Below are 20,623 nucleotides of genomic sequence, written 5' to 3' on the forward strand. Positions count from 1 at the left end.
TTTTGGGACTGCACAACTGAAAATCTGTTTTTGAACAGAGGGTATCACACATGGAGTATCAAATGTTGTCTTAGAAGACGAGATGGAATCATGAAAACAGGGGTAAAAAGGTCGAAAGAAATGAACCGTCCATAATGAGTCTGCGTCTTGACAGATCCATCGATATTCCGCAAACTGCCCATGTTCATGTTGTCGTGGTAACCATTAGCGCCATAACGACCACCCAAGGAGGTACCACGGCAGAAAGCCAACGTCACCACCTTCAATCAGCCTCATCCATAAGATCGTCCTCATCCGTAATATCATCTTCGTCGTCCCAAGCCTCCTCCTCATCGTCAGATCCACCGAGGACCATTTCATAGAAAATCTCCCGGATTAACTCCTGGACCGCTTGCTCGTGTCCGTCCTGAAGCGCCATCAAATCATGCAGCCGTTTCTTAGGGACCCAGCTTTCCGGGTCAAGATCCTCTTCACACTCATATAGCGCCTCCGGGACATGCATCCTGAAGTAGGCGAGGAGCATCGTGCCAACGCCCATGACATACTCCGTAGACAAGGCGATGGTGTTTTCATCGCGTTCCAGCCTCTTCGCGAGGCCAGTCACATCTTTGGCCTTCAAGTAATCCACAAAATCCGCTTTCGGGAGTTCGACACCCTCCACGGCGCAGTATCTGATCAGCCCGAGGGTCTCATCCCAGTCCATGGATTGCTGTTCACACAACAGGGCGAGCAGGAGGTATGTCGGGCATTCGTTGAGGTGGTTTTTACCCGACATGACTTGAGCCCACGCGTCTGCTTCGGCTTCGAGGCGTCCATTGAATGGCTTCCAAAAAGCCTTGTGCCAGGGGTCCGAGACTTTGGACGAGGGATGTTTTTCCGCATCTTCCTTGACCGTGGCAGGGAGGTACTTTTCATAACGAACATAGCTCCACATATCATAGAGATTATCGAGTTCCTCTCCCATTTTGGTCCTGGTAGCCAGATCAAAACAAAGATTCGCTGGTCCATTGGTTTGTAGTGATTGCTCGTATTCCCTAACAGCTTGCATGTCGCTTTCGCGCGTCTGGCTGTCCCCACTATAAAGACGGCGGCACGCATCTCTGTATGCATCGATGGCCTCTCTGTCTGAATCCGACACGCTCAGGTGGGAACTATTTAAGAGAGTACTCGCAAATAACTCTCTCCCCTCGATCTCCTCGGGGGTGGAGTTTGAGACGTCCCCAAAGGGGCGCGGAGGGGCCAGATACCGCAGGGGGTTCATTTCGTACTGTTATGAGTTCTATGATCCAGCTTTATCCGTCTGATTTCGTAAATCCCCTCTATAGGGTATTCGGATAATTGAGGAAGAGCTGAATTGATGTTTAGCCGAACCTATTTTTGGTGGTCTTGCAGTGGAGATTGCATGAAATCCAGGAAAAATTTCTTCGCAGCCCCGCGCCAAGACGGCACTTTGTATAAGCCACAGAAATCTCCACGTTCCCAAACCTAATCAAAACAAAGATCTATGGGTAGTACTACGAACATCGAATGTGAGCATTGGCAGAGGATTACATCCCCATCACAGATGTGGTTCTCTCCAAAATGTGGTGAAAAGATACCCTCTCAATGTAGCCAGGTATGCTGACAGGTTGTTGAGTCGCTTTGAAGATGCATACCTCCGGATACAAACCATATCGATATGACCGACATGGACTATGAGTCTATAAGATCCGGACGGTACAAAGTTTGGAGCTGCCGTGAGTTCCGACAATTTTGGACTTCCGCTGCTGCCGGAACAGAGAGCATTGAGCGCTAGTTTATCAAGATGACGGGGCATGTCAGGGGTTGCCAAGACCGGATTTTGAATCAGATTCGGTGAGAAGTATGACAGAAGCAGCGCCATGAATGGCGTTAGCACAGGGTTCGTGCTAGACTACGTTAAGTTATCCAACCGCGATGAAGAAATTCCCGAGGACCAGTGTACAGGTAACAGATCTCAGATCATGCTGATGGGGTTCCTGCGCAAGTTTCGCTTCTCGCGTCTCTGTTCAAATCCTACCTCTAGACTCTGTGTATTTGTTACATCGCGTGATCTTTCAAGCAGACTTTTCGTGTTGCCGCAGTCCTGATAAGCTTTCGGCACGATTTCATGGAGGATGATACTTGAGATCACGCACGACTTCTTGAGTTTTAGGCGAGCCGATCTACGTAGATTCTTCAAGCGATGATTATTTGATATTCTCGCTTGTAAACAGAAAACCAGCGACAACAGCGAAAAAAGCAAACAAAAGGCTAGTGTGGAATAAGCCGTATATATCTCAAACCGGGTACAAATGACGCCATAGCGCGGCGCGATTTACCATTTCGCCTTGTCCAGTAGATGCAGAGAATGCTATATTCTGCACTTTCCCACATTGTCGCATTATTGCGCTATCAGACACAGGTCGAGTGTCTAGTGGCATGCGTGGGATTATTCCCAACATGTGGAACTCATATTAAGTTGCTTCATCTTTGCACTTGCATGCCATATGCAACGTGCTGGGCAGATATGTGATCGATGATTTTGCAGGACCACTTCCCCCAGATACCAAGTCCCATATGCCCTGATCACATCCGCCATGGCCCTCACTGAAGCGCAAATTCGCACCTTGACTACGGTCGAGCGTGTCGCTTCGATTCTGTCCATCCTGGGAGTCATCACGATCATCGGCACATTTGCCTTTTCGCGGCATTTTCGCAATCCAATGCACCGTCTGATCTTCATCAATGCGTTTTATAATCTTTTTGATTTTATTGCGACGATGATCGCTACAAGCGGGCCCGCGGCAGGCAACAGCTCGGCCTTGTGTCAGTTTCAAGGCTTTTGTCTTCAGATGTATGTCCAGATAACCTATTCTATCATTTGATGGACAACTGATGGATAAAGGACTGCTCTGACTTTATGACAGGTTTCCTATGGCAGATGTCCTCTGGACGCTGGCGATGGCCTGCGACGTGTTCCTGGTAGTCTACTATCAATTCAGTCTGCAGGCGTTGCGCAAGCTTGAGATATGGTATACTGCTATCATCACATCCATTGTATCTATTCCGGCGATCGTCTTTTTATTCATTCATACACCGGAGAGAGGGCCCATGTATGGTAGCGTAACTGTAAGTCAGCGTCTGTCTCTTCCTTTTTCGCTGATAGTAACGATCACAGCTCTGGTGTTCGATATCTCCCAACTGGGTTGTTTTCCGAATCGCGTTCTACTACGGACCAATCTGGTATATCTCCTCTTCTAATGCACTCACAGTCGCTGTTGGACATGCTAACTCGGCCCCTATTCCAGGTTCCTCATCGTGGCCATTTTGCTTTTCTACATCCTCGTCGGTATCAAAGTAATCAAACTGCGACACCAGTTCAATCTCTCCCGTACAGACCACATCGCTCTGTCTTCCCACATTTCCACCAGCAACCACGCCCTTGACCAGCACAAAAATGCCGTCGCTGTCACTGTCCAAATCGACGTTCAATCCCAGCCCGCCTCCCATGTCTATCCCTCTTCAACCGAACATAACCCCCACTCATCGCGCGGAGAATCATCCTCCCACAACGCCCCCCTAGATCATAAACGATTCAAGCATACCAACGTATCTTTCAGGCAATACATCCTCATGCCAATGGTGTTCTTTCTTGTCCTGCTGGCCACATGGGTTGCCCCCACGATCAATCGGTTATCCGCCCTTGTCAACCCGGGCCATGAGTCGTATCCGTTGATGCTCGCTGTCGGAGCAATGGGATCGCTGCGAGGGTTTTGGAACGGGGTGGTCTTTATCACACTGGGAATGAAGGGCTGGAAGAGGGAGATGAAGCTGAGATTGGTTCGAGCTTGACTCTCGTCGCCCTTATGGCAGAGCAAGCGGTTCTCATGTATTTATGCTTTTTTCGTAGTGTATATATCGTATAGTATAGTGCCAACTACAATCATAATAGGAGCATTCCCACTTCCCGATGAGTTAAAAATGATCATGTCCAGCTGGACGTCTTTATTGCAAGTAGTCAGGAAGAATATACATAGTTGTCGAGGTTTCACACTAGTTGGAGCGCCCTGATGGCTGGTGATGCAGGGGAAGATCAACCCAAACTGTCAAGGTATGTTGGAGACCGGATTGAAGCGGTATTCTGGTCATTTAAGTCATCGGATTATCCAATCCAGGAACTGAAAAAGTGCAGCCACAGCAAGATTTATTCAAGGACTAAATTTCCGACTAGGTAGCCGGAATAATCAGTAATATAATCAGCCTGTCAGCCTGCATGATTAGTGCATGAGGTTAAACCACTTAGTGGATGGAAATATTCTCCACAGCTATATTAGATCTTAGACCCTGATCAACTGCACAAGAAAGATCGCTAGGGTGGGGATTAAACGCAGTGAAGGCTTGAACTCTGTTGATCAATCGATCAGAATCTATCACGAAATACCGCGAAGCACTATATAAGCGTCCTGCGTGTACGTTCCTGTCGTAGCCTGGACCCAATTCGCATTCATTCAAGCAGAATGAAGCCTACGGACGTTCAATTCGTCGTTGGTCTATCTGGCTACTTTGTCAAGGACCTCGAGGCAATTCGCCGGAGTCCAGCGTATGATCCATTAAGTGGCAGCATTACCCACGCACAACTGGTTACCGAAGTGTCGTACAAGCCGGGCAAGTTATCTCAATCATGCTATATCTCCCTTGCGGCGAGGTCGCAGTAGGAGACTGCGTTGATATCATTTTTTCCKGCGCTGCACCCCGAGGCCCCCTCTTCATTGCAGAAGAACACCTCCCTATCCTCGAGGCCGTGGTGAAGTCCTGGCTGCTCATCTGCAACATCTCGCATTTCCGGCGGAACGCAGACTGTCAATTATGTTATTTGACTTACGCCCTTGAGCCCGGCCCATTATGTGCATTCAGCAGTACTTCGTACTTTATCCTCAGCCTAGTCGAGCTGCCAACTCATCGGCCAGCCTCTGGTCTATAGAACTCGCATTAGATGGAATGCCATTTTCAGATAGTGACATAGCTTAGAGTTAACCAATCTACGCAAACTTCCTTCGCGAATCAAGTCATTGCTTTGGGCCTCGTTCTCGGAAGCACCTGAAACCAGCCAGGTCAATCACGAAAATGCTTCACACTAAACCCAGCCATAGAGATCCCCTCGTTCGGATCGGTGGGGGCCTGGTCCAATTCTTCTTGATCCGTGCCCTTGTCCACTCAGGCGCAGGGATGTTGATCTCGTTGGTCCCCTCTTTGTAGTAACCCAGCCTTCGCGAAAAGTGGGCTGTCCACCGTCCTTAGATTCAGGCGGTCACTCGGACGGACAAAGTACAGCACTCCCATCCGATCCAAGTGTTGCTGATCCTCAGGAGGGGTAATGACGCGGTGCACCCCGCTCTTCAGATATCCATTCGAGAGAATGGATAGCAGATCAGCAATATTGACCGCTATCGTTCCCGGAGGAATCCGCAGATATTCCCACTCCGAGTCATCATACTTCTTGACCTGCAACCCAGCCACGGGGCTGCTGGAAGACAAATGTAATGGTACCGTTGTCTGTGTGACCTCGTGAATAGAGGCTCTTGTAGTTCTCGTTCTTGTCAGCGGAGCGCGCACGGTAGCACATGTATCGCAGGCCGCTTTCGCAGTTGGAATCATACATGTGGCCCCTTTCGAGTTCGTCTTGGGAATCTCCAGAATAATTGCTACCAGGGGTAATAGTCTGTACGCGATGTGTTCGTGCACATGGCGAAGGAACCTCTCAATCTCCGCCCAGTGTCGCCAGATAGCGTCGGGGTGAGTTCGCTCATATTGGGGGAGGAACTTCATGATGTTGTAGAACTCGATGTTATCGCGTAGGCCTGGGAGAATTTCGATCGAGCCCAGAGCCCTGTAGCCATTGTAGATGACTTCTTCCAGCGGGGCCCGGAAACTGCGACTTTCTCCCTCGGGGAGAGAGAAGAACTCTTTGGCGATGGCAAATTGGCGGTCCACTTGTTCTTGGGTGAGCCCAAAGGTCACGTAGAAGAACTACGGAGTCAGTAGTCAAGTAAGAGATGCTCAGGAAAGGTAAGATTACCAACTTTATGAGCCGCGTCCTGCGAGCTTCTCCTTCCCCMCTGGTTGATCGAACCCGGTCAGGTCAATAGTGACAAGATCTGCATACTTGACTGTGGTACATTCAGATGCATGTCCAGGTCTTTTTTGTATGAAACAGCACTCACTGTCCTGCTTTGTCTCTGGTGGAAGAACATATTGCTCCAGAGGTTCGGTCGAGGCTGTCAGAGGCAAGTTCAGCTGCGTTGTTTGAGTGGCCATCTTATTACATCAGATATCTCCGTGCATGGCCTGACTTCGCTCGAGGAGGAATGTGTCGGGTTATATATATGCAAGTAGCGTTGGCATCACATGCCTGATGTCTGTAGAGAGTATCCTCTTAATCGATGACCCCCATTCCTCTACCTCCTCCGAATTATCTATCCTTTGCCGTCCGATCGAGTAACTTATCTTAGCCATGGAAGTGCAATGGTCAAGCTACACTATCGTTCTGGAACATGAAATCAACCTTAAAGTCTTCAGCCGCCTCAAATACTCGGCTGAATGAACAATTCATCCTGTACATCCTAAATATAGTCTTGGTTGACTATCAAGCTAAATTCAAACTTCCATCAAACATCTCTGAGGAAGAGGAAAGGGGAAAAATAAATAAGTGAATAGGTGCCCAGAAAGAAGGCGTTTCTGAGTGCGGTGGAGGGAAAAAAGAAAACAAAAAATTCGTCCCCGGGAAGGCTCGAACTTCCAACCTCCTGATTAACAGTCAGACGCGCTAACCAATTGCGCCACGGAGACGTGTTTGTTGAATTAACAGCTATCTGATTGATTACTATACCGCGCTTACTTTTGCACGATGTCATCAACTCATTTTCCCAAACGGAACTGTATAAAGGTAAAGGGCAAATATCATCAGGACTAGACATACAAACAGCTATTTACGGGGCCAAGGCTGGACAGAATGAGCGAATATCCATTAGAACAAGTTGATGTGGGAGCGGCCTTGGAACATCTTTAACACTCATTATCTGAAACATATATTTACTCATACCCTTGTCCAGGGCATTTGAAGGCTACTACAATCACACACCTCATTCTGCACCCTGTCTGTCTGTCTGTCCTGCTCATGCCCATGCCACACCTACAAGGTTCTGCACGAAATGCCTGTTATTTTACTGCCGAAAGGCCAATTGAGTCAGGAAGCACTTGAACGCCACCCCAGTCCATACGGTGGAGTATATCTCTAGTCCTCCACTTGCCGTCCTATCATCCCAAGTTGGATTACTGCTTCGGATTTTCAACGAGAGAATACTCGAGTTTGACTGGCACTTGACGCGAGACATACTTCACTTCAGCACCATCTCGAAGGCAGTGGCGAGATTTTGCTTGACACACATGCCTGGCATAGGTCTATCCTCTGTCGATGACAAACCGAGAGCCTTTGAGTTCGCAGGTTCTCGCAAATAATTTCGGGGATAAGTACTGTTGTAGTTAGATAAAATAAAGCAGAGGGCTTAGAGATAGGCTGGGCTCTGCCCTTAAACTCAAACTGTTGAGTGTATCACGTAGGTGTGTATATATGTAGCTATGCTGTGCAGACTATGCTACTTTATACCAAACCTATCACAGATCTAATTAGTCCAAAATAACTCTGCGAGCGAGCACTAGGCATTTTAATTGGATTATCTTTTAAATATATACAGTACACTATCTAGTAATTGCCCGCCATGGCTACTATTGCCTATTCACGATTCCGGTGCACCTGAAAGTGCCAAACCTGTACCAGGTTAGTGGAATATTGTGCAGTGTTGCGTTTCTGTAAATAGCCATTCAACCGATATCGACGACTGACTAACAATCTAAAGTTGTTGTTCATCCGGATGCTTATTTCCCTTTCTGTTTCTGATCAAGCTCTCCAACCCTTCGAAAAGCACGCGTGATCTCCACAACACTTTGGTACACATGATCTGTAAAACATCAGTAATCGACAAGACACTGCAGGGATAAAGTCCAGGGTTGACGAACAGGAGCCAATCGCAAGCCAAATAAAGTTAAAGAAAAAGTAGTAGAACCAAAAGTAGTAGCCCTCCGGCCGACAGAACGACCCTCCATGGAAATAGAGGTCGAACAAGCTCGTGGCGTAGTAAAGGACATCCCCGTAGACCTGCCCTAGCGACATAAGGAGCTGGAGGGCATGACGTACGGGGTGATTGACCGCGATGCAATATGCGATGAAGAACGCGAGGGGTCCCCAGCAGAACTATGGGCAAATTAGTCGTGAGCTGGCTGACTTTGGTGATCTCGGAACATACCGCCGTGACTGCCTCCATCGTGACGAGGAAGGCGTCTGAGGTCAAGTAACGCGAGTCAGAGAGGGAATATTCCTTCCATAGCTGGCCGAATAACTCCTGGGAGCCGGCGAGGGATTCATGATGGACCACAAAGTATGCTTCAAAGAAGAGATGAATGAATCCGGCTATTTATTTCTGTCAGCACTGAGTCAATATCTATTAATCAGGACAACATACTTAAGCACATCCATATAAAAGCCAGTTGGTCTGACCGACTTGCGGCAGGTCGCACTCGCTGAATGACAATAAAGGCTATCCCAAGTACAGCGGCCCACAGGAAGCCAAATTGGGCAATCAATGACAAGACCGAAGTCTCGTTAGCTGCATAATGCGGCAGACGAAGAGTAGGCGGGTAATAATTATGGGGAATCATGGTTGTCGTATTCGAGTTGTACATTGTCTCAAGCTAGTGCGATGTTGTAAAAAGCCTGGGATAACCTGCGAGTAATCCAATCGCCTCTGCAACCATCTTCCAAACAATATCTGTCGTTTATTTAAGTAACGGAACTGGTCTGATAAATTGGACATCATCTMAACCGCTGTCCGCGGAGCCCGAGGCTTCGGCTCGGATGTCGAGCCTGCCCTGATCAGACCACCCAAGCGGAAGCAAGAAGAGGCTTGGCCCGCAAGGGTCCAGGGGAGATAGTGTCTCTCGTTAGTATAGCGTGCCCCTTTAAGTAGACCACCAATGCTTAAAATGACGGGTCTTGCGGGGAGCGTCTTTGGACCAGTTCAATTTACTAACCCGGCTATATTATAGACCCGACAGCTACGAGCTCGCTAACTAATTTCTCTCAAGCAACAGGAAGGTCCCACAGATTCATTTTTCCAAGGTGCTTCTCGAGCCCAATTAAAATCACTAGATGACTGTCCCAATTTTCATGGTGCTCTAGGTAGCAATATTATCCAACTGCTCGGCAGCCGGTCTGAGCACGTAAATATCCCCAGTCGGCGGCGGCGGGAGCTGAGGCACAACCGCCTTGGCCTTACTGTCTCCTGCATCAGCTGCAGCGTGTACATTATCGGTTGCCGCGTACGGCTTAAACTCCAGCTCCTCGAATTCCCACGCGCTCTTTCCTTCCACAGCCGCCTTCAACAGGAAATTCGTCGCTCCAAACAGACTCTGTCCATCAGGCCCCTTATGACCGATCAGGTCTACGCCGACCTTCTTGGCGACAAGCGCAAAGCGCAGATGCGCCCCGAGGTTGAAATTGGAGTAGTGCCAGCTGCGCGTCCTCGCGAGTTCCATTGGTTGGGAGCCATTAGGCCGGATCTGGGCATCGATGAGAGACTTTGCTCCTTGGGATGTCTTTTCCGAGAGAGACGTGTTCCCGGTGAAGAGAGCGAGAGCCGCAATCTGCATGTTGGCGAAAGTGCCGTGGTTATTCCCTTGGCCTGCCTCTTCCTTGCCGAAGGGCGAGTTGACTAGCCAGTCTAGAAACTGGCGATTCCAGTTCATGAACGCTCGTTGATTTGCTGTTGTCCACCCTGGGGCATTGGTAGAGGCAAGGATGGCAGCTGCATCCAGGACGTTGGTGTACTCCATGCTGAAGTCGATAATGCCGATTGAGCGGCCGTCATTGCGGCAAGGGATGATCTGCGCGTGGCGCAGGTTAGGCGTCATGGCTGTAGCGGGGTCAATAAACCAGGTCTGCAGGATAAGCGAGGCATGTTTGGCGTATTTGGCCTGGCCTGTGTAGTACCATGCGAGCGACAGTATGTAGCTGGATCGAAACATCGAATCACGTCCACTGTGGTCGGGGTATTTGTCGACTTCGGGGTTGCGCTCGCCATCCCGTTCTACGTAGGGACAGCCATCAGTGGTATTGCTGGGCCACCAGTACGGTGCTTGAGATGTGTAGTCGTGGATTGTGCCGTTTGGTGGTGGCTGCGTCTTGGAAGTCACAGTCCACGGGCCCTGGCTTAGCCAGCTATCAGCTTCGGCGGTGAGATGACCAAGAGCGGCAGTGAGCGACGAGTCGCCAGCTCGGAGGCGCAGTTTATTCTCAACGAGGCGGGCGCCGTCAATCACAACGGTCTTTGGGATGATGTCATGGCGGCCCTGGCCATCAGGAAGACCGAGGGAACTAGAGAATGATATGAAAAGGTTGAGACACAAGATCTGAAAGAGCTTCATCTTAGAGGATGACAAGGAGTAGACAAGTCGATGGGTGAATATGAAACACCGAGGGCTTGAGTCTCATTCCCTGGGACTTTTTGGTGAAGCTCCAGCCAATCTTGCGTCTGGAGCTCTACAAATATAGCTCTACATCTCTTCCAGCTCGTAGTGTTCATGCATATGGTTGGTGGAAGAGGATTGACTGACTGACGAAGGAAAGGATACATTTTCCCACTACTTGAATTACGGCAGAGAAACTCCAACTAGACATAAACGCGGGGTAGCCGGCTCGAAGGCCGTTGCGCTCATCCTCGATCAAGGAAGAGGAGGACAGGGAAATGGCAATTGAGGTGTCAGATCTGCATCTGCACTTAGGGCTATTATTAGAGGCTATTGTAACTGCCGGCCGGCATACTCGGAGAAACCGGGGAAGCGGGGGAGAAGTGCCAACCCGAAAGGGTAAGTCCTCTGAAGCACACTTGGTGGACAGGGGGCCATAACCCTTTAGCACGGGTCAGACATGCTGCAGGAGCTATCATACCCACTGATACGACTAATCGACCCAAATGTAACGTTAGACTTAGCTAAGATTGCCGCTAGTCCAGAGATCGTCGGCACCCCCGAGCCAGTATTATTCTTACGCGCAGCTAGCAGAAGCTTCGTTGATTCAGATTGTCTCAGTTGGTGGAAAATATACCTCCAGATGATTTATGTTATAAATGGTATCATAAAGTAACCAGATCCGTACGCTCTCATTGACGTAAATGAGATAATCCGTCTGCGAGGTATTGTCCCACCTGTCATATACCTAGTGTGTCGGGTTTCAGAGCCGCTGAGGAACGATGATCCCTTCCAGAATGATGCTGCGTCAGGAAAGCTTCCTTTAATTAAAGTAGTGTCTGTCATATGATGTCAGGCTGTCGAAATTAGGACCCTGAAACTGCTGGGAAGGGTCTCGATGGCAGAGATATACTGGCATATGCATTAATATTTAAAGCCTTTTGTATGACCCGGCTCCTTGAAAAGGAATATATCCAGCACCACAGTCAGTCACCAGTTGTCTTATTTCAACAATCCTCTGAGATCCATCCTCACTGCCTGTCTTTCTTCAGCATTCTTCAAAATAAGCATCATGGCAATCAAGAACCTCCTACCAATCGCTCTCTTGGGCCTTGTTCACTTTTCACCAATGGCCATGGCGCAAGGCTCAGCTTGCGCTCCTGGCGGTACTTTTGACCTGTCCAACTGGAAACTACAGCTCCCAACTGGCAAGGCTGGGTCGCCAGACGAGATCTCTGCTTCCGGGCTCAAGGGCTGCAACGGTTACAAGTCTGAATACTTCTTTACCAGCCCCGATGATGGCTCCATTGTTATGAAGGTCCCAGGCTCTCCGTCAAGCTCCCAGTGTGTCACTACCCCAAACAGCCTACACTGCCGCACGGAGCTTCGTGAGAGTAGCCCGTCTAAGTGGAGTCCAACTGCTTCTAAGAACCGGCTGTTTGGCGACTTGATCGTGAAACAAATCGTGGACAACCGAGTTGTGGTCGGCCAAATCCATATCGATGACTCCATCTCCACGAAGCCCGTGTGCGAGCTTTACTATAGTTCCACGGGTGATCTGACGATGGGGGTCCAACAATGCCGCACTTGCAGCCAGAAAACATTCACTGTCGGCCACGTTCCTGTAGGCCAGAGATTCACCTACGAAATCCGGTACGAGGGCGGTATTCTATCCGTTAGCCTCAATGGCCAGGCTTTCCAGAAACTCGACACGTTTCAGCTTAATAACCCGGATAGCTACTTCAAGGCCGGCAACTATAACCAGGGAAATGGTCCCACAGAGGTTCACTTCTTTGCAATTCGCGTTACTCACTAGAGCGTCGATGTCAGCGGTAGTTGGGCTTCTCAACTGCGACGCCCGGATTGCCTGGGAAACTTGTTCGGCACAACAGACGAATACGGTACTTCGCGTCAGTGCCCGAAGGTGGTTCAGGATTACTGCAGAGCATGTCAAGATTGAGGCCATGTCAAATAGCTGGTTAGCAAGTTTTGATGTTCTAGCTATCTAAGAGTTTTGGTATTGTTCGCGCTCCTCTAAACTGCAATTGAACGCAATTCCGGATCACGGAACAGACCGTAGAGACTGACACTTGGCAAAGAGAGCCTGGGGAAGCAGGAGGCGGATTAAGCATATATATGGGGACGTTACCAATGCCAATCACGAAGATAATGCATAGATAGTCTCACAGCGATACGAGCCAGGTCAAAACATATCAAGAATGACTCACGGGACGCACAGGACTCCCCCGGCATTTCTCAGGCTCACTTCTGCAAGCGAAAGCTCTGCTTCATATGGAGCCGGTGTGGGACTGTCCGCCGTCCCATTCCATCAGTGCCGTTGGGAGCACTGGTTACAGACTGTAGGCACCGCAGTATGTGTGCGCTCCATGAGCGACTCAGCACGGCGCAGCCAACGCAGGTCGACCGGTCTGGATCCCAAGTGGAGTAAATGGTAGCCACGTTGTAGCCGTTCAGAATGATTGCGTCCCTCACTTTCTTGTCGTAACTCACAAAAAAGTCCTTTCTAATGTCCTTGGCGAGGATGACAGAGAGGTGAAAGATATTTCCAATTACACAAACCCCTTCTATCTCTACTCGAAGTCGTCGTCCCCCTACGCGCAATCCCGATACCTTGCGGTCGTCGATGGAGGCGAGGACTTGCAAAATCTTCCCCTTCATCCGCTCATCCAGCCCAAGCGGCATGTAGATGTCATCTTCGCCCTGTAGACTCATCAGCAGATACGATTAACTGGCCGGACGGAACGACAATGGTGGCAACTTATGAACGCAGCCTTGACGCCGAGATCAATAATGGCACAAGGTTTCCGTCTGTCCCAGACAGAAACACATTTCTGAACCTGGGATTCAACCATCGGCCGACCTTCTTTGGCTGTAATCCTTCCAGCATCACTGGGTCGCAGTCCGCTGGCGCCACTGATTGTGTACATCCCCAACTCTCCCTATATTGTGCATTCCAACGTCTCCATGGGGTCCGCCAGGTCCATCGAGTTGATGTTCAGCAAGAACTGGTTGAAGACTCGGAAGTTCCTATGATATAGCCAGCACTGCCGAATTCCCGGACGCACTTCTCCCGCGGGGCAGGACGCCATCCTTCGAACCGGGTTCCTAGAAAGTCCAATGGAACAGAGCCGAATATAGGTGGGATCGGAGGTCCCTAATTCCCATGGATTGAACTCGTAGACCGTTACATTGCCGCCCACAAGGTGCTCACCGGATTGCGCCCATCAGCCACGAGAACTGGAAGAGGCATCTCGGCCTGTCGGAACTCGTCGTTTTTTGCGATTGAGCTCTAAGTGTAGTTGATGCCTCCTTCAGGTGCGTTGATGGAGCTGGTAGGACAAAGCCCGGCCCCTACGGAGAAAGAAGACGAAGGAGAGCAATTAGCATTGCTGAATGACGATGGACAAGGTGCAAGGTTGGAGAGCTCGGGCACTTACAGAAGTCAGTGATGGTGGTGGGATAACCGGAACCGTTCTTCGCCACGGCGTGTACAATCTCTTCCATAGGATCTGGTCGCAGAGGTCAGAAGGGGCCCTCCATCATCGGGACCCTTGATGATTGAGTTCTCAAACTGCCATGGGGTTCCGAGAGTAGTTCTCTGCAGCGAGGAGATGACAGTGAATTATTGAGGTAAACAGAACCCAACAGCCACCCGCCACCGCTGAGACCAGTCAAGTATGTAGGCAATTCTCAGTCCAGCCGTCAAAGGCCTTGAGGGCAMCAGCAGTGTATGTGTGGCTGAAGGGGCAGGAAATCGGGTCGGCATACTTCCATAATTGCCTTAAGAGAAGAACTAGATGTTTGGAAGAGTCTAGGCTTCTTAGTTTTCTCGCTGTTCCTGCGACGACCCATTGAAGCTTCAGTGGGATGTCGAGGCTGCTTCGGACATCTCCGATACATATTATGCGGATGTATGCTTAAATGACAGCTCCAAGTCCATCCTGCCAAGAAAAAAGCGGAGAAAAGGGAAAGGGACGACGGCAGGCAGCAGCGCAAACTTCCGAAGAGGGCACATTGCCCGTGCATTTCTCATTATTTATGCAAGACCGAGATGCTAAGGAAATTAGGGAGTTTGCAGCCAAGACCATAGCTTGTGGCCAGTTTTACTTGCATGCAAAAAGCGGCTGTGGAGCTCCGTTGTCTCACACGTCACCAACGTCTACAATCAATTGTAGGCACAATTTGGATGGAGTACATTGCGTTGCCTGAGCTCAAACCCAAGTATATCTTGGGCGTAGACTAGGAGTAACTACTGCCTTTGTCTTCCTCTGGACGATGTTATATGGTATGACTTAGTAACCCAGAAGAGCTTGGATAAATCACAGACCTGATAATTCTGGCTCTCTGATAGCACCTACGTGACTGAAACATGCCCTTGGATATCTTTATATCGGGGAGATCAATGCAGCAGCACCTACTCCGCTAGGCCGGCACAGCATGGCGAGGCAATGATAATAGCGTTGATATTTGCATGTTGGTTGAAGGGGATCATTTCGCAACCGCGAGGGCTACACGTTGGGATACCGGTTGACTGAGTCGTCCCTTCTGTATCTTGGACTGGCCATTCAGAAACCTACTGGTTTGAACCACCCGCCTTGGAGACCAGTGGCAGCAAGATGGTGGACGAATAGACTGAATATCACCTAGTAATTCCGAAGGTCATGATCTATTTAGGAAGGATCAGTTACGAGGGGTTTTTGATCTTGCATTGCAATGTCCTACACGCTTTGCATCCACGAGACATGCTAAGAAACTTCGTAAGTGTATGGCTAGGAGTATATGTCTTAAGGTGATTCATGCTTTTGTGCGACCCAGGCACATCTGGATTGCTAATTCTTCACTCAAATAGCGACATCAAATAGACAGAGGCTAATAGCCTTGGAAAAGAGGCTGAGAAAATCACCTCTTACTTGCCTGCGGTGGCCGTGACTTATCTATGATATTTTGTGGAACTGACATGGTGGACCCTACACACTTCAAGGCAGTATTGGAGTTGGACATTGCAGCTAAGCTAATGAGTTTTAGCGGTGGAGAGGTCCGGACCTAACTAATATCCCAAATTACCCTGTTCTAGGCAACAGCCCTTTAGTAGATAGCCCTACGCGCTCTGTTATAGGCATTGTAACCCTTCTCGACTCCACATGTCAGCTCCCTTTATCTAGGCAAAGTCTAGTCTTTCACAAATAGAGAGGGATGAGTGGAGCAACCCCACTGTTCTCTCATTCTCATTCACCGAGAATCCACACGCGGCAAATGTGTAGCCTTATGGCAGGCTATCGTCCAGGTGCAAAGTCACGGCACTTAATGAAACCTTTTAGGTCGATTTAGTTCACTAGTTTTTTGACTCTACGGTCCCTGACGGATCCCCTGAATGCGGGTAAAGTAATTCGACCACCCCTACCATACCGCCTACTATTCTGCTGGTAAGAAATCACCAAACGCGTAGATATCCGTTACTTACCGAGGACGTCAAAACTCCTTCAAAAACCTATCAAGGACCATGCCTAGCCGGGTGAAGGCAGTTATTGAGGCAGATGGTTGGTATACGAAATACCTTAGTTATAATGGACTCAAACTCCTTCCTTCTTTATTAGGTTTAGCTAATAGTAGGCGGTAAGGTAAGGTGGTCGAATACCTTTTGCACCCCACTGGTAGAAGTTTAATCATCATAACCCATTGAGGAAAAATATCAGGCCGAAATGGCTGATGACCCGTTGAAATAGGTCTTTCAGTTGGCTGAAAGAAGCCCACTTAGCGCTTGCGTCTATCGCTGTCATCATGCCGCCTATGGCCAAGTCTTAGACCCTGGCGCCAAGTTTATTTAAATTCAGTAAATCGTACTAGACGAATTTTCATTCAGCTTAGCATCTCCAAGCCACCGCATATCTCCCAGTCTCTCTACTCTGTCCTAACGGGCCCTGGGTTTTGTCGATATAGAAAAAATATTTTTGATCCAGCAGATCTCAATGATTTCTGTCGGTCTTCTGTATACCCTAATAAAGAATCCGGTCTTATGATTTTTACTTATGCTAGACCCTCGATGATAGCGATGCGGCAGGGGTCAGGGAAGAGATGTCAAGGGAAACAAGGCAGGCTATTACTCACCAGGACGATTGAGAAACCCATTCTCTAAGGTGACAATATGGTCGCAAATGACAGCACCCATACCTCTGGAGAGGGCCAGAGACAGGACCAAAATGACTGCACCGCAGCTCAACACCGAGGCTGGAGGCCCTCATCATTGCAAGCTCCCTTCCTCTGCTCGCTGGCTGTGTCTTTCCTCCTCCTGTCCATTGCACTTGAACACCTTCGCCAATATGCGGACCGCAATCAGGGCCTCATCATCTTCAAAGCGACTGCTGAACTGCCGAAGAGCGTCTCGGTGGCTTATATCTACGTACCGACGGCTGTGGCAGTGCTGGCTGTGACGCTGTGGAACTTTAGCGCCTCCGACGTTGTGCGACTAGAGCCATATTTCCAGGTAGCCAAACCTGAAGGCGTTGCTGCAGCAGTGCTCTTCACCAGCTACAGCTTCTACTACGGCCTCATGGCCCCCCTGATGGCGGCTCGCAATCGTCACTGGCTTGTATTCTTCACCTCTGGTCTGTCGATCCTCCTGCGGATCTTTCTTCCCTCTCTTCTCTCCGGCCTGTTGGTTCTAACCGAAGTGACCACCACCGAGTCGAAATCGGTTCGGACCTGGCCTGATCTGCTTGACGTGGATACCCAGAAAGCCTGGTTATCCAGCGAGACCTTTGGACCTCACGCAAATGCCTCCCTGAAGATGACTATGGACGATGTTTTCCTACTCCGTTCGTCTGACTATGCCACGGCCGCTGTGTCAATGCCCCTCGATGAGAACGAGACGTCAATGCTGTCGCTCAATCAAACCGTGTATTGGGCCGAGCTCGCCTGCCAGGTGGTGAACCGCACGGACCTTGAACCCCCAGATCGTGGCGTCTCCTGGAACATAAGCGGGATGGAGTTCCCGTCGCTGGGCGACGGCAATGCAGCATCCACCTGCTACGTTGACGTTTCCCTCGGCAACATCACCGCAGACCGGGGTGCTTCTTCTCAGGTGCGGTACTGGGAGCCTGTCCATTCGGAAACTCGACTTCACGCCCCGTCCGCTTTTCGTACCCGCGGTTGCCAATCAATCGCCCTGTTTGGAATCCTCCTCGATCTAGATATGGATGTGCACGGCATGTCTACCTCTGTGACCTCCAATGCCACTGCATTTGCATGCACCGCTACTTACATGTCTGCTGAGGCCGAGGTCTTTATCAGCATTAACGGCTCTATAACCGAAGCGAAGGTTCACCCCTCCACTGAGCGCAGTCTGACAAGCACGGACTTTGCCCATGAAGAGTTTCAGGACCTTGTCTTTTCTGAATATCACTCGACCCCCCTTGCAAAGCTTCGGACCCCAAATGCCGTAGCGGTAGATGGGATTGATTCGGGGCCAGTAGCTTCGAACTCTACAGCCCGTATCGACGTCGCCCAATACCAGGATGCGATCGTTCAGTTTTGGAAACAGAAATTCATCACCACAATGAGCAAATTTTTCAACCCAACTGTAACCCCGACAAAGGTGGATGCAAGGCAGGTTACAACCGTTGTGGCTCTCGACGTCATCTCCAGGTCTGCTATCATGGCCGAGGCTATCCTACTTGCCTCAGTTGCGCTGCTGTTGTTTCTCGCAGCCCTCTATCCGCGGCGTATGAACTTCCTTCGAAGTGACCCAGGGTCGATAGCCGCACAATGCGGGATTATTGCAGACCTCTTCCCGCCTGATACGGTGCTCGCTCGGTCTGAAGCGCAGTTTCATAGCGCCACGACAAGGCAGCTTCGCCTGTGGTCCAAGGGTTTCCGGTGCGAGTGGACGGGCGGGTCGTCCCAGAGAAAGATCAATGTCGTTCCCTTGAATCGACCTCTCGGTCCAGAATGTTTGGCCCTCCCATCAACCCGAAGAGGACGAGACCCCAGGCCGCATTTCTTGGTCCCGCTCTGGTTCCTGGTTGAGTGCGTGTTGCTCATTGGAACCTTGGTAACCTTTGGCTTCGCGCTCAGCTCTCTTCGATTGGATGATATCACCGACAACTTCTCGCCAAAAGAGATCGGGCTCACCATTTTCTTGATCTTTGCTCCAACGTTCGTTTCCTCTGTGATCAGCTCGCTGCTCGCATCCATCCTCCGCCACCTCAGCGTATTGGAACCATGGGTGCGCCTGCAAAGGGGCATGGCCTCTGCAGCGGACTCACTAGCACTGAACTATGGCTCGCAGACTCCAATCGCCGTGCTGCAAATGAGCGGTCGCAGTACACCTCTGCTTCTGACTATTCTCTCTGTTACCTGTATCCTGAACCTATTGCTAAACATTGTGAGCGCTGGGGTTTTCGAACCCCGGCTGAAGCAGTACAAGACGTCAGCCTCCGGACTTCTCTCTGCCCAGTATAATGATACCGTCTTCCACGCGCCATCCTTTGAGGCGGAATTTGACGGTTACGGGTTGATCTTAAGCAGCCTGACCACTGGCGCTCCCCTACTGCCTTGGACCACCCCGGAGTATTCCTTCCTCCCGCTTACAGTCAATGAGTCGGACTACGATTCGGGCGGAGGCGCCAGCTATAGCGCCATCACGCTAGGCGTCGGGGCCAATCTGGAATGTCACCATATTCCGATCAACAATTCATGGACTGACAGCGAGACTGGTAAGGTGCTTTGGAATCATACAACCCCCTCAGGCGACAACTGCACGGCAGAAGCCGACGACAGGGACGCGGATGGTGGTCTGATCCGGAGATCCATTGCATATCTTCTACCTACTTGGGACTCTCCGGCCTCTCCCTGCCGGACATCAATCTTCATCCTGGCCAGGTGGGCAACAAGGTATCCCGCCCCCACGAACAGCCAGAACTCGCTTGCCCTGTACTGCATGCCGTCCATCCAGATCAATGAATTTGAAGTCCTGTTTGATGACCAGGGAACAATCGCTTCTTACAAGCACGCAGCTGCTACGACTGACCCACGCGGGCAAATACTGCGCAATGCGTCGGAAAGCTTGGGGTATCTCAACCGGGCATTAGCCAGCGTCGGACAGAAATTCCCTGCACACCGCGACTCGTCCTTCTACCGGTATGACTGGCCAGGGCTCCTGACGGCTTTTGCATACGAGCCATTGGACCCAAGCTTGGACTCCTTCCAGCCGGAGCTCCTCATCCGTGCCGTCCAGTCCACCTACAGGGCAATCTTCAGTAGCTACCTCACACTCGCCCGGGATATATACTTCGACCGTTACCGGTCCCCTGCTACCCCCGCGGTGGATGGAACCATCATCGCGAAGTTCTGGGACATGTCGCCCTCAACCCCCTCGATGGTCATCATCATCATCCTCCTGTCCATTGATGTCTCGGTGTTGGTCCTCGTATTCGCCCTTCGTCATAAGAGTTTCAATGGGCCCCGTATTCCAAAATCGGTTGGGTCACTGATTCCGTGGGTCGCACTGAGCAGGATTGCGCCTGACTTCCGGGGAACGTCGCGGATGACGGACAGCGAGCAGCGGGATTATCTTGTGCGAAAGAGACACAAATACACTTTTGGTCAGTCTTTATGCCCGGATGGCGAAAAAAGGTGGCTGCTTGATTACGACAGTCGCTATTTGAAGGAAGAGGGCCATGAGCTGGACGAGATACGTGGGACGGTGAGATAATATCATTTCGTTGTCTGAGCGGAGATCCTATCTAGATGAAGATCGCTTTGTTGTCCTCTACTATGCTACGCTCTATAGAAAGGGGGCTGAGCAGGGCATCTTGCAAGTCTTTTATATAATATTAATAACGATATAATGTTTTGGGTTTGCTCTGCTCACATATGTTAAGCTATGATCAGCCACAAGAATGGCTGCGTTTGTGGGTGATATTTTAGACATAAATAATTCGATTGCCCTTGTTCCCCAGAGTAGATCCGTAGTACTCCTCTCCACGGCTTACGGCTTTGGCTTCCAATCAATAACACTCCGCCAAAT

The 20,623-nt window shown here is 50.1% G+C and overlaps 8 protein-coding genes and 1 non-coding gene across 9 annotated transcripts; 3 read left to right on the forward strand and 6 right to left on the reverse strand.

The window, feature by feature from the left end:
- Nucleotides 1-262: 262 nt before the first annotated feature.
- Nucleotides 263-1,261, reverse strand: Asppvi_005517 (uncharacterized protein; the record flags this gene model as incomplete). Its single annotated transcript, XM_043301437.1, has 1 exon — nucleotides 263-1,261. One exon carries the CDS (start codon nucleotides 1,259-1,261, stop codon nucleotides 263-265), a length of 999 nt encoding a protein of 332 aa, XP_043157372.1.
- Nucleotides 1,262-2,597: 1,336 nt separating this feature from the next.
- On the forward strand, nucleotides 2,598-3,852 carry gprI (putative cAMP receptor (Car4); the record flags this gene model as incomplete). Its single annotated transcript, XM_043301438.1, has 4 exons — nucleotides 2,598-2,854; nucleotides 2,928-3,129; nucleotides 3,179-3,243; nucleotides 3,309-3,852. The coding sequence occupies 4 exons, from the start codon at nucleotides 2,598-2,600 to the stop codon at nucleotides 3,850-3,852; spliced, it is 1,068 nt and encodes a 355-aa protein (XP_043157373.1).
- Nucleotides 3,853-5,214: 1,362 nt separating this feature from the next.
- On the reverse strand, nucleotides 5,215-6,315 carry Asppvi_005519 (putative oxidoreductase, 2OG-Fe(II) oxygenase family; the record flags this gene model as incomplete). Its single annotated transcript, XM_043301439.1, has 2 exons — nucleotides 5,215-6,027; nucleotides 6,250-6,315. The coding sequence occupies 2 exons, from the start codon at nucleotides 6,313-6,315 to the stop codon at nucleotides 5,215-5,217; spliced, it is 879 nt and encodes a 292-aa protein (XP_043157374.1).
- A 457-nt stretch (nucleotides 6,316-6,772) lies between these two features.
- Nucleotides 6,773-6,846, reverse strand: Asppvi_005520. Its single transcript has one exon. It is a non-coding gene; the product is annotated as a tRNA-Asn (tRNA).
- A 1,086-nt stretch (nucleotides 6,847-7,932) lies between these two features.
- On the reverse strand, nucleotides 7,933-8,796 carry Asppvi_005521 (EXPERA domain-containing protein; the record flags this gene model as incomplete). The annotated part of the gene is made up of 4 exons (XM_043301440.1): nucleotides 7,933-8,015; nucleotides 8,074-8,308; nucleotides 8,361-8,524; nucleotides 8,577-8,796. 4 exons carry the CDS (start codon nucleotides 8,794-8,796, stop codon nucleotides 7,933-7,935), a joined length of 702 nt encoding a protein of 233 aa, XP_043157375.1.
- Nucleotides 8,797-9,288: 492 nt separating this feature from the next.
- Nucleotides 9,289-10,536, reverse strand: Asppvi_005522 (alginate lyase family protein; the record flags this gene model as incomplete). The annotated part of the gene is made up of 1 exon (XM_043301441.1): nucleotides 9,289-10,536. One exon carries the CDS (start codon nucleotides 10,534-10,536, stop codon nucleotides 9,289-9,291), a length of 1,248 nt encoding a protein of 415 aa, XP_043157376.1.
- A 1,114-nt stretch (nucleotides 10,537-11,650) lies between these two features.
- On the forward strand, nucleotides 11,651-12,394 carry Asppvi_005523 (polysaccharide lyase family 7 protein; the record flags this gene model as incomplete). Its single annotated transcript, XM_043301442.1, has 1 exon — nucleotides 11,651-12,394. One exon carries the CDS (start codon nucleotides 11,651-11,653, stop codon nucleotides 12,392-12,394), a length of 744 nt encoding a protein of 247 aa, XP_043157377.1.
- Nucleotides 12,395-12,840: 446 nt separating this feature from the next.
- On the reverse strand, nucleotides 12,841-13,849 carry Asppvi_005524 (uncharacterized protein; the record flags this gene model as incomplete). The annotated part of the gene is made up of 2 exons (XM_043301443.1): nucleotides 12,841-13,299; nucleotides 13,811-13,849. 2 exons carry the CDS (start codon nucleotides 13,847-13,849, stop codon nucleotides 12,841-12,843), a joined length of 498 nt encoding a protein of 165 aa, XP_043157378.1.
- Nucleotides 13,850-16,741: 2,892 nt separating this feature from the next.
- Nucleotides 16,742-20,308, forward strand: Asppvi_005525 (DUF3433 domain-containing protein; the record flags this gene model as incomplete). The annotated part of the gene is made up of 1 exon (XM_043301444.1): nucleotides 16,742-20,308. The coding sequence occupies one exon, from the start codon at nucleotides 16,742-16,744 to the stop codon at nucleotides 20,306-20,308; it is 3,567 nt and encodes a 1,188-aa protein (XP_043157379.1).
- Between the last annotated feature and the right edge of the window lie 315 nt (nucleotides 20,309-20,623).

This window comes from Aspergillus pseudoviridinutans (assembly GCF_018340605.1).
Source record: "Aspergillus pseudoviridinutans IFM 55266 DNA, scaffold_4, whole genome shotgun sequence".
NCBI classification, from domain to species: domain Eukaryota; kingdom Fungi; phylum Ascomycota; class Eurotiomycetes; order Eurotiales; family Aspergillaceae; genus Aspergillus; species Aspergillus pseudoviridinutans.